At 40.6% G+C, this 11,976-nt stretch overlaps 1 protein-coding gene across 1 annotated transcript in view; it reads right to left on the bottom strand.

The window, feature by feature from the left end:
• Positions 1 to 1,366: 1,366 nt before the first annotated feature.
• Positions 1,367 to 11,976, bottom strand: part of DSG4 (desmoglein 4) — a gene marked incomplete at both ends in the record, with an annotated part of 32,454 nt that continues 21,844 nt past the window's right edge. The window contains 7 exons of the mRNA XM_080920518.1: positions 1,367 to 2,137; positions 2,989 to 3,197; positions 4,635 to 4,698; positions 4,838 to 4,977; positions 7,061 to 7,366; positions 8,294 to 8,512; positions 11,040 to 11,179. Coding sequence (XP_080776644.1) covers positions 1,367 to 2,137; positions 2,989 to 3,197; positions 4,635 to 4,698; positions 4,838 to 4,977; positions 7,061 to 7,366; positions 8,294 to 8,512; positions 11,040 to 11,179 — 1,849 coding nt within the window. The remainder of the gene's footprint in view (positions 2,138 to 2,988; positions 3,198 to 4,634; positions 4,699 to 4,837; positions 4,978 to 7,060; positions 7,367 to 8,293; positions 8,513 to 11,039; positions 11,180 to 11,976) is intronic.

The raw sequence follows: 11,976 nt of genomic DNA, 5'->3' as shown, positions 1-11,976 counted from the left end.
TCCAGGTAAATATTGCTTAAAAATATAACCATTATAGATGTATGTCTGGAAAACTTCTGGGGGCCAGGTAAAACCTCCAAGACTCAGGCCAAGGAAACTGAATAAACAATATGCCATATTTCTGACATAATTAGCAAAAGGAAACAATTCCTTGTAACAGGGAAAATACTATTATATCTTCCAAGATCTGTTTCTTTTTGTGATTTTAAATTAATATAAATCAATAAAGTATAACTATATATTTATGAATATATGTATTATATATCCTTTTGAGAAGGATTTCTAGTTAACAAACTTCTCTTTTTTTCTCTTCCTTTCTCCTTTCCTCCATTCCTTTCTCTTTCTTTCTCTTTCTCTCCCTCCCTCTCTCTCCATCTCTCTCTTTCTCTCCCTCCCTCTCTCTCTCCCTCCCTTTCTCTCCCTCCCCCTCCAACTCTCACTTTCTCTCTCCCTCGTTGATTTATTTTACGTGTCTGAATGTTTAGATTGCATGTGTGTATGTATATCATGTTCATGTTTTGTGCCCAATGGGGCTAGAAGAGGGCATCTGATCCCCAGAATGTAGTTACATATGATTGTGAGCCACAGTGTGGATGCCAGGAAATGAACCCGGTTCCTCTGCAAGAGCAGTAAGTACTCTTGACACTCAGGTGTTTTTACGACCTTCAACTCTTTTCTCATATAAGACATGCTTAGTGTTATAATAATACTTAATGCTGCATGTCTTGCAAAACACTTTGAGAACACAATTTGTATGAACTGACAAATGTGCCACCTTCCTTTCAGAAATTCGCATTTCACTTGTTTCAGTTAATTTTTTTCTGGTGCTGGAGATCGAACCTACATGCTGGACAAACCCTGCCATTGAGTTACACTTGCAATCCTGAAGGAATTGATTTTTCTTTCTTATGTTTTGAGGCAGGGTTTCACTACACACCTCTGACCTGAATTAAAAAAAAATGATCAAAATGTTTCTCTAGAGAAAAATATGGGTAGAAGATGGCAGATAAAAGTTCATTTGCAACTTCTGTGTACAACATCGTTCCTAGGTTATTGATTCAGCCTTGGGCCTTTAGGGTTGGAACCATGATGCATATGTTACTTGGTAGACAGCACCCAAAGGCTACAAGCCCTTTAGTTCTATGGTACTTGTTTTGGCCCATTAGTGAGAAACAGAAAGAACTAAAAAGAGGCTTATTTGAAGTGTGTAGTCATTTTTATCCTCCCAATAGGGCTGTCATCAAAGAGCCCAGTTGAACTTAGAATGTGTGAACGTTTGCTGGGTGCTAAAGAGTTGACTATGGCACATTATATGTCTTTGATGGGATGTTGGTGGGCACTGGAATACAGAGTCTCCGTGGAGGACTTACTTTCGGGAGTAGTGTATGTTGCTGTATCTGGTTACTCGGTGTTGAGACGTCATTGGGGAGGCGGAGCCTGTGGTTTGGCTTATGTGAATGTCTGGGCTCATCATTTGTGTCACTTGAATTTCTGGCCCTACCAAAATACCGCCACTCATCACTGGTCCTATACACGCATCACTCATGGTACCGCTGCCCATGTCGGGCATCCCAGGGCTAGCCACCACTCTCTCAGCGTAGTATACGTTGTGCGTGTTGGCTATCTCCGCAGGCACACAAATGTTCCCCTGAACATCATAGACAGGTGCCATTACGGTTTCGGTCACGACTACATTGGGCGGAAGCTGAGAGTCAAAAACAATCGTCGTGGGTTGTACACATGGGTCAGCAGCAGTGTAGGTTTCGGTCACTATGATGTCCCCATGAATCATGGGTTCAGAGGCTGCTGCCATTTCTGCTTGGAATTCAGCCTCGGAGAGAGTCATTCCTGAAGATTCATTGACAAAGTAATTAGGCCCCAGCAGAGGGAGGTCAGTGCTGATGGGTATACAGGCCTGGTGTGAAGGGAATGGCTCAATCTCTGTGTCCAAGCAGATTTCAGCTAGAGTCCTGAACTTTGGGTCTAAAGTCTCCATGTAGCTTTCATCCAAGTCATCCACAATCCAACTGCAACAGCCAATGGAGCCCACGGGTGACCCAGCTCCTTCATGATCATAAATGAGCAGGCAGTCATTGGCTGGTCGGCCTTCATCTTCATCTGCGTATGCATATGCTTTCTAAGATGGGAGGAAAAACAGAGAATTAGAGGTGTTTTTTTTTTCTTTTTTCCATCAACCAGGGAGGAGTAATAGCAATGCTTCAGAGAACCTGACCTAAAGATTTTTGTGGACTAAATTAAGAAATGAGACAATATTTTGATGTACTACTAAATTACTGGGTTTTAAAATAGAGATCATTGTGTGAGTTAATGGGGTATAGAACTTGAGAAATATGTTCGAGTTTCCCTAATTTTAAAAGTAATAAATGATACCACATATTTTGTTGTGTTTTGAATCAGGTAATGTTCAATTTTTTTGATTTATGTTTCTTTTTTGTTTCTGAGGTCACCTAGAGATAAGATTTCTTCAGTTCTGTTTAAAATATTATTTCAAAAAAGGTTTTTACACTTATGCATTTATTTATTTGTTTGCATATGTGCAAATACGTGTGCTCCATAGACCCCAGACGACAACTTTTAGGTTGGTTCTTTCCTAATAAGAAGCAGATCCTGGGGATCGAACGTAGGCTGTTGGGCTGGGCCTGAAACACTAAACGTGTTGGGCCATCTTGCTAGTCTCCAAATATGTCTGTAATGAGATACATTAGACCAATTTGGAAAAAAAGCATATGTAAAGATAGAGATAGATGTTAAGAAAAGGGAAGTAGGGGATGATGGGAGATGTTTTTTTTCTCATAATGGTGAATTATGAAACACTGCTATAAATTGGTTTTATGTCTTTTAAGAACTGAAAAAAAAATTTAAAAATTTTTATATGAGATTGGGATAGGGTTAAAAATCAATTAAATATATTTCCAGTCCTACAGTTATTCTTTCCAAGTTTCTGTGTGTAAACTGCAAGAGGTTTACCTCAGAAAAGTAGCTGTCCAGGAAGGCCATGTTCATGCCAGTGTCTTGGTATTCCCGAAGAGTTCCTATAGTTGAACTCCTCTTCCTCAGGGTCCCTGATGCTCCTCCAGCCACTATGCCTGCAGCTGTCCCAACACCTGTATTGAGCTCCACTCCGGACACTCCCCCTTCCACCGTTCCTCCACCAGCATAAGTATTGGTGTAGATTTCTGGAAAGACAGGGTGTTGCCATGACAATGTTCAAGTTACCTGGTTTGTGCACACAGAACACTGTCAGCCTCTCCTTCACTACCAGCAAAACACAGAAATGGTTTTAAAAAGCTGGGTAATGAGCCACACTGATTATAAATAGAGTTTTCTGACTTGACAAATGTTAAGTGTCACAGAGGGAGACAGCTATGGGATATGGTTCATTTTCATGCACACAACCTTCGCCTGGCTATATAAAGACACAGAATGTAGAGGGAGGCACTCGGTCTGTTCAGGCACAGCAGTCTCTATTCCCTAGTCTCTTTGATGGGGGTGCAACCTATCTCCCACCCCCAAGCAAGTCTGTTTTCAGCAGCCAAATCTCTATCCTCATTTGCACGTGCACTGGAGAGCTGACTCACTCAGGAACCATGCATACTCTTTGTGTGGAGAGTACTAGGTGATGGGTACTAAAGATTCATCTCTGGAAATGCTCATATCTGCTCTAGAACTGGACAATCTGCTTGGATCAGTCATTTCCAATTGTGAGGTACTTTGAAGTTTTCTGTGCTGTGTAGGACTGGTTAAGTTGGCAGAATGTATGACACTGGTGTGGGAAAAGTACATGTGAATTTAAAGAGTATTCAAAGAACACATTTACTGCTTTTCTTTTCTTCCCTTTCCTGTAAATAACCATTAAACTTTTATTATAGATATTTATTACTGTAACCAGGCACTACTTTAATTATGTACATTGTAGCACACTGAAAAAACTACCCACCTACCCATCCATTTATCCATCCATCCATCCATGCATCCATCCATCCTTCCTTCCATCCATCCATCCATCCATCCATCCATCCATCCATCCATCCACCCATCCATTCATCCATCCACTCACTCACCTATTCACCCATCCATCCATCCATCCATCCATCTATCCATCCATCCATCTATCCATCCATCCATCTATCCACCCATCCATTCATCCATCCATCCACCAATCCATCTATCCATCCACCTATCATATCTAACACCTGCATGGTTATATATTTCATATAACATATATGTCATTATAATATTTACATTAATGCTGTGTAAATTTTTAAAAAATCACATTACATATCAATTATATAAGTACCATTGTTGCCTTCCTTCCAAGGACTAGATCCAAGGAGGGGGGACTTTCTAGAAAATTCTTACTGATAAGTGACAGCGCTTTATTAGAAACAAAACTCTAATTATGATTCCAGATGTGCTTGTTAAATTGTTGCATTATACTATGCTTGACTGTAACTTTAGATAGAAAAATTGAGTGCACCTCACTCATGTCACTTGCAGTCTAAATGCACTCTTATTCTTATATATGCTAATGTATAAGGCACATTAACTTGAGATTTTTGATAGGATACTTTCATAAACCTTAGAAAAGGAAACAGAATTGGTTGTCAACTGACCAGAGGAATCAATGCGGTCTTGGGTATTAGAGGCTGTCATGGGCACACATATATTTGACACATCCTGAAAAAAAAGATTTTAAAATAAATATTTCACATTCTAAACATTGAGACCCATTTACTTTGCCTTTCATGAAATTGTCAAGGCTGGCTGAATTCCCAGGGAAACCATGCACTTCCATGGAGAGATGCGGTCCACTCACCCTGTCTTCGGGATGAGCCCCCTCTATTCTCCAGGGCTGCATCACTCCTTCGCCTCCCTCAGGCACAGGGGCAAACCTTGTCCCCAGGCCTTCTGGCTGTCTTCGCTTGCAGCAACACATGAGCAGTAGAAGGGGTGACACTGGCCAAGAAAGTAATGAGAGTTAATCTCAACTGCCCAGGTTAGAAAGTCACTTGTTTCTGAGGTACCATAGTTGTAACCAAAGAGATAAATACAAAGGCAAACATGTATCAGATACTGCCTCCCCAGAGAATGAAGTATCAAATGTGACTGTCCATCTTTATAAACACAAAACACCAAACCACTAGGGACTTGAAAGCTGAAATCAGAGAGGCGTGAGCCTCTGTAATCTAGATTCTCTACTAACTGATTTGAAAGAAAGGCTCCTGAACTGGCTGGTTTTGTTTGTCAACTTGACACAAGCTAAGGTCATCAGAGAGAATGAAGCCTCATTTTGAAAAAAAAAAAAAAAAAACTGTCTCCATGAGATCCAGCTGCAAGACATTTTATCAGTTAGTGATCAACAAGAGAAGTCCAAGCCTATTTTGGCTACTGCCATCCCTAGCCTGTTAGGTCTTAGTTCTGTAGGAAGGCAGGCGGAGCAAGCTAGGGGAAGCAAGCCAGTAAGCAGCATCCCTCCATGTTGTCTGTATTGGCTCCTGTCCCCAGGTTCTTGTCCTGTTTGAGTTCCTGACTTGACTTCCTTTAGTGATAGACAGTAATGTGGAAGTGTAAGAAAAGAAACACTTTCCATTCCAACTTGCATTTGCTCATGGTGTTTTCTTGTAGCAACAGAAACCCTAACCAAGATATCCCCATTCTCCCTGGATTCCAGGGCTTCTAAGCCAACCGATTACACAGTCAGAATTCTAACTCATTTCTCTGACTCAGTCTTCCATATCTACATGCACAAACTTTTGTATATGGCTGTGGATAATATGCAACTCCTGACTGGTAGATACACAGTCAGCCTTCGACTTTCGATGGTTTCCCATGTGACATCCCAACTTTAGAAGACTGAAGGAAAGATCAATAGACAATAGAAACTGCATTTTGAATTTTGACCTTTCCCCAGGATACATAAGTAGCCTGATGCAAATGTTGTTGACACCGAGTTTTAAAGCCTAGAGGAGGAGGACCTTCAGTGTTAATGCTTAGGTCCCGTCAGGCATGAACAGGCATGAATCATTGTAAAGACATCTCAATAATTCTTATGTGTGTCTAGGGTTGAGAACTACTGACTTAAAAGTTGTTTATCATGACTTCCAACATAGGTCAGGTTTTGGGACATTTCTAAAGACATTTTGAGAATCATTCATAATTTTTGTATAACCTTGCAAATTCATCTGTCATTTTAAGAAAGTCTGTCCAAACAACAGACACTACTTTCTTATATCTCAAAATGACAATGTTTTAATTTATGCTCATTCACAAATCCATATCAGCAATATAGTTTAATCATTTTGATTAAGGACCCAGTGTTAAATTCCCCATAAATTCTAAGTATTTTAGGGGCAGTCTAAAATACCTAACTGAACTCTGTTTCGAAGACCCATATGTTTGAAAATAAAGCACAGGGAAGGCAAGCTGCCTTCTGAGAGTTTTGCTCAGGGCTTTGACATTCCTAGGACCAGGGTCTTAGGGTAGAGTCTAGAGTTTCTTGAAACTGAGCTCCCTGCATCCTGCTTTATCAGAGGGAGCAGCTCATCCAAGAGCCCAGTAACCACTGATCCCTCATTGCCTGGAGCCAAAGCCCAGAACACTTACTGCTCCAGGCATGTTACCTAAGTGCCTCCATGAAGCCCCTTCTCCTTTTCAATTTCTACTTCCTCCTTGCATTCAGTCCTTCAATCTCTCTTTCCAGCCTGATGTTTGTTATTTTGCTGATGTTCAGGATTGAGCCCAGAGGCCTCACTGACTAATGGCTTTCAATATCACACCTGGCTATAGCTCAGGGCTGCTTCTTTACCCTAGATTGTCTTTTAGATCACCATTCTAAGTTAAGAAAAACCCTCAAGGTCAGGGCCCTGTTTAAATTCATGTCTGTAAACAATTCCACAATTTACCTCCTTTGAGGTATTTGTTCCTGCCTTTCTACTTTGAATCATTTTTATAAAGCCCCAAGGCAGCTACAGATACCCGAAAGAAATGGTCAAGTGAATTTAACAATCTCAGTGTGTCTAAGAGACTCTGTAGTACTTACAGAGCAGTAGCAAAAGCCCCAAAATAATCATGCCAATGCCCGCTGGGCCAAGTCCGACGTTTGACTGCCTAACTCCATCATCGGTGACGGTTCCATAGAGATCATCAGTCACCCAGGTGGTGTCCGCACCGTAGATGCCTGTGGTACTGGAGTGCAAGCACACACGGTGGTCATCGCAAATACAGGCATCTAACAGCACGGTCTGTGGCAATTCGCATGCTCTGTTGTGACTGTCCTTCACGATAATGGGAATCTGGTAGGGTCCTGGAGACAAAGTCTGCTCAGTCATAAGGATTGCAGAAGTTCCTAGAGAACAAGGAAGATAGAGGAACAGGTTGAAATTCCCCAGAAGGAAGCCTTCCTGATGCCCTAGGCAGACTCAGCTCCTCTCTCCAAGTTCGGTGTCTTTAAGGTCAGAGTTGAATGTTCAGCGTACAGAGAGGGTCATACTCCAAACTTATTTTCCTCTCTATCAGGGACTCTTGTCATCAATTGTAGCATGTGCTGCCACATCCAAGAGTACCACATCTTAGTGACATGTCCCATGGTTGGCTCAACTCTTTCTGTAACATTTGACAACTTGGGTTCAAATTTTTACCTTTATAAATAAGAATGAACAAATAGCTCATTAGAAAAAAACATCATTGATGAGAAGAAAGCAAGTATTTTCAGGACAGGAAGATTAGAGAGACATCTGTGGATTTGCCTGGAATTATCTAAAGTGGGGAAGTGTGACCTTTGGCATTAGTCAAATTACTTGTTTATTTCAAGGGATTAAACATTGGATTACTGCCTACATGAATAAATGATGAGTTAGCTGATATTTACATCCTATAGTTTCTAACTGCAATATTGAAATATTTTGACATTTTAGGCTGATTTTCCCCACCCACAAATGTTTAATATAGTATATTTGAAAGGTGTGTGTGTGTATAAATTATTTTTGAGACAGGATTTCATTTTGTAGCCCTAGCAGTCCTGGAACTCAACTCTGTTGACCAGGCTGGTCTTGGACCCACAGAGACCCATTTGCCTCTGCCTTCCAAGTGATGGGATCAATGGTATGTACCATTGCTGCCTGGCTTTTAATTTAAAATTTTATTATATTAAATAATATAATAAAAAAAACTATGTCATAGAAAGAGACATTGCATTGTGTTTGACTACTGGACTATAATTGGTCATTGCTTTGCTTTGGGCATTTGAGTGTGAGCACCTTTGCAGTCTACTTACCATTGATGGACCTGATATCCCATATGTTAGCTGTGTCTGGTGACTCGTCCACTACACAGAAGGTGAAGGGAGACCCGAAAGAATGGTCACTGACGTAGATCCTGACAGACGAAGAGTAGGTGCAAACACTTCTACTTTCTGCATAAATGATGGGACAGTAATCATTGGCATCAGGCACCTCAATGCATATGGTTCCTGTAGCTGTTCTTCCCAAGCCATCTGGAAAGGAAAGCATCATGGGAGTTAGGGATGTCAGGAAGAAGATTCCATGTCCCACATTGATGACAGGAAGTGTGACTAGTGTGAGTGATGGGTTGCTCCAGTCATGGTGGCTTTGCTAGCATCCTTCCAGCCTTTCTTCTAGTGTGTACACTGTTCACTCTTGCAGATGTGTTTTCTCTGCCACCCATTGGTCTCAATGGACATAGGATGGACGATAGCATGTCCTTCAAAGAACGTTCATCCTCTGCTCCTCTCATCATGCCCTAATGAGGCAGACCCCGCAGCAGCTGTCAACGTCCCCATTCAGGGTCTGACAAGCTCTGTGCATGGCTCGGTATTCATAACTCTTGTGGGGGGGGGTTTAAATAATTGCTTGCATGATGTTATTTTTTTGTTGATAAGAAATTTTGTTTATTTCTCTCTGTAATGACTCTTCTAGGAAAAAATATTAACTTTCCCTCTAATCTACTTGAAACAAAGTATTGGTAAGTATAGCTTATTTGAAAAGGCAGGAGATAAAAACTGGAGTCTCAGTGACGTCCACTTCCTATTTTGTGTCGTGTTACATTGAATAAAGTATTGTTTTTACCCCGTAAGGAACCTTGATTTTCTCATTTGGGAACTCAAGCTGTTATCTTCTGTCTCTAGGTTAACTAGCTAAACCATGTTACAAGATGCTGTTAGCACACTTATTTTAAGGGTAGTATTTTATTTCATTTATTTATTCATTCATTTATTTGTATGTGTGTCTGTGCGTGTGCTCGTATATGTGTGTGTATCTGTGTGTGTGTGTGTGTGTTCATGTGTCTGTGTGTGGGCCATTGTGAGTACATGAAGGTCAAAGGACAACTTGCAGTAGTTGATTCTCTACTTCCATCACACGAGGCCTAGCGCTAGAACTCAGGTCATCAGGATTGGCAGCAAGGACATTTACTCACGGAGCCATCTTGCCTACCCCAAAGATGCTTCTGGACACGTAAGTGATGGTAAATTAAGGGCCTATCCTTATCACAAGTGATTCTGTTCCCATAGTTTATCATCATGAGACTTTGTGAAGTGCCTGTTTGCTTACTCTCGATTAGAGACACAGCATGTAGTTCCATAGCTGCTTCTATTTCTCATTCTTTGGCTCTCTGTGGCTGACTTGTGGCCTTGTGATTTGCTAACCAGCATGGAAGCTGTTGTTATAAAGGGCTTCCACCTTCTTGCTTGCTGTGTACACATTCTGGCTTAAAGAAACCCACCCAGATGCCTCTGCCCTCTGCCTACATGGACCCTGTGCTTAGGTAAGCAAAACCCTTTGTAATCTTTTGGTGCATTTTGGTAACACTTTCTTTTCTTTTATCTTTTTGTTCTACTTATTTCAGATTTTCACATATGGTTAAGGTATGATCAGCATGGTTAGACTCTGTTTTGGAAAAAACAATAGCCTTCCAGAATGATGAAAATAAGAAAGAAAATGTTAGATCTGTAACTGACCTGACCTGAAAGAGGTACTCCAGATGAAGTCAGGAACTTGTGGCTCATTTCTTGGACTTTATTGTGCTTTTGTTTTTTTGAGCCTTGCATTTAGTCATTCACCTTGGAAGTGTTCTGATAGAGCTTCACCTTTCTCTCTGAGCCTAACCACTACCTCTGACTTCCCTGAGGCAAACACTGAGCCACTCGCCTTTCTCTCTGAATATGGTAAAGGTCAGATAGAGCCGTTTACTACCCAACCTCCTCAGACTTCTTTAGAGATACAGTTGAGACATCTTTCTTGTTTCTTACTGACTTCACGTTGTTTGCTCTGTAGCAGCTGGCTTCCTAGGTACAGTTCTGAAAAATCATTGGTCATCGACAAATAAACAGATTCCTGTTGCTATTCTCCAAAAGGACTATGTCATTGATTTTTCTTTGAAGGAAGTGGGTCAATTTTTGCTTAAAGATGGTAGAATTTGAGTCACTGGAAGCTTTCTTGACCAAGAACATCTTACTATAGACAGTGTTGTCTACTTAAGCAATAGGCAGGTTTCTCATTGTAGCCTAGTTCTGGGACTGAAGTAAATGTGCTCTAGGGCTCACTGTTACTGCCTCCCACCAAGGTGACCTTGGAATAAACTTTGGGCACAGTTCGTAATCTTGACGGTGAGGAAGCATTCCTCATATACTCCACAAGTGAGATCAGCCATACTCAAGTTATGTGGTCATAAATAGAAACATACTTTTATTTATACAATATCTAACATTTATGCTTCATATTATAAACTAAACATAATTCTGATATGGGACTAAGTGAGATAAATTTTAGCCTTAGTATAATTTATGGTTATGTATACACTTAAATTCTATTTTTTTTAAGTTTGATAAGTTTAGTTCTTAATTTAACATGCTTAAAACTTTATGTTTTAAGTTTCATTTATACCATTAAATCATAAGATTTGACTGGTACAACTACCAACATTAGAATAGTTGTATTAATAATAGTTCACATAAGTGTATTCATATATTAGTCATATTGAAATATTTGAAAAGAAATTCTTACCGTCTATAGCCAGGATCTCTGCTGCATATATCCCATCCGTAATATATTTTGACTTCATGTCAAATTCCCTAGAAAACTGTATCTCACCAGTCCGCGAATCAACTCTTAGCCAGCTACCTGCATCATGCCCTATGACATACCTGTTTTTAAATAAACAAGTTTGTAATTATGCTTCCGTGAATATTAGACTTTTAAATCACACCAGAACTCTGATACGATGAACACATACTTGTGTTTGTTTGATTCATCATGACAGTTGTCTTAGTTGACAAAATGCACATGCGTGTGTCTATCCCAGTAAGAATCTAGTATATATAACACAATATATTGTGTTAGGTCAACAACAACATTCCACCATTCCTTTTCTAAATGTTCACTCATATAGTCAAATGTATGGATATATCTCAGGTCTATTAGTTAATAATATTAAGCTATACCAAACATCATTTATCTAGTTTGAAACACAAATATTTATTTTTATGCGTGGCAGGGTCTTCTTTCTGGTTGTGGTGTGAGGCAGGCTGGTTTCAGAGGGCTGGTGGCTGGCTTGCTCAGGGGTTGGTGGCTGCCCTTAGCCGCCTATCTGTCTGGGTTTTGTTATGGATCAGGACCTAAAGGACTTAAGCTGATTGGAGGAACACTGGGTTCTCCAGCAGGTGAGATCAAACACCCACACTGCCTTCGTCTGATCCTCTCTGTCCTTTCCTCATGTGAGCAGACTTCAAATTCTCCTCAAAGCCAGTTAGATGATTACATTTGTAGAGTTTGTTAACTCCACAAGTACTGAGGAGGAAGAGGAGAGACAGGAAAAGGGTGAAGAGACTCTTCTGTATGGTCTCTGTGCCCAGGGCCCCTAATGTGTACTGTTCTCTTTACTGCTTGGACTCTTTGTGGTCACATATTTGTGAAGCACCTGTGTTTCAACCTCTTTCACCCT

This window comes from Micromys minutus, assembly GCF_963924665.1.
Source record: "Micromys minutus genome assembly, chromosome: 8".
NCBI lineage: Eukaryota > Metazoa > Chordata > Mammalia > Rodentia > Muridae > Micromys > Micromys minutus.
The sequence above is the reverse complement of the archived record's forward strand: the minus strand, read 5'-3'. Positions and strand labels throughout refer to the sequence as shown.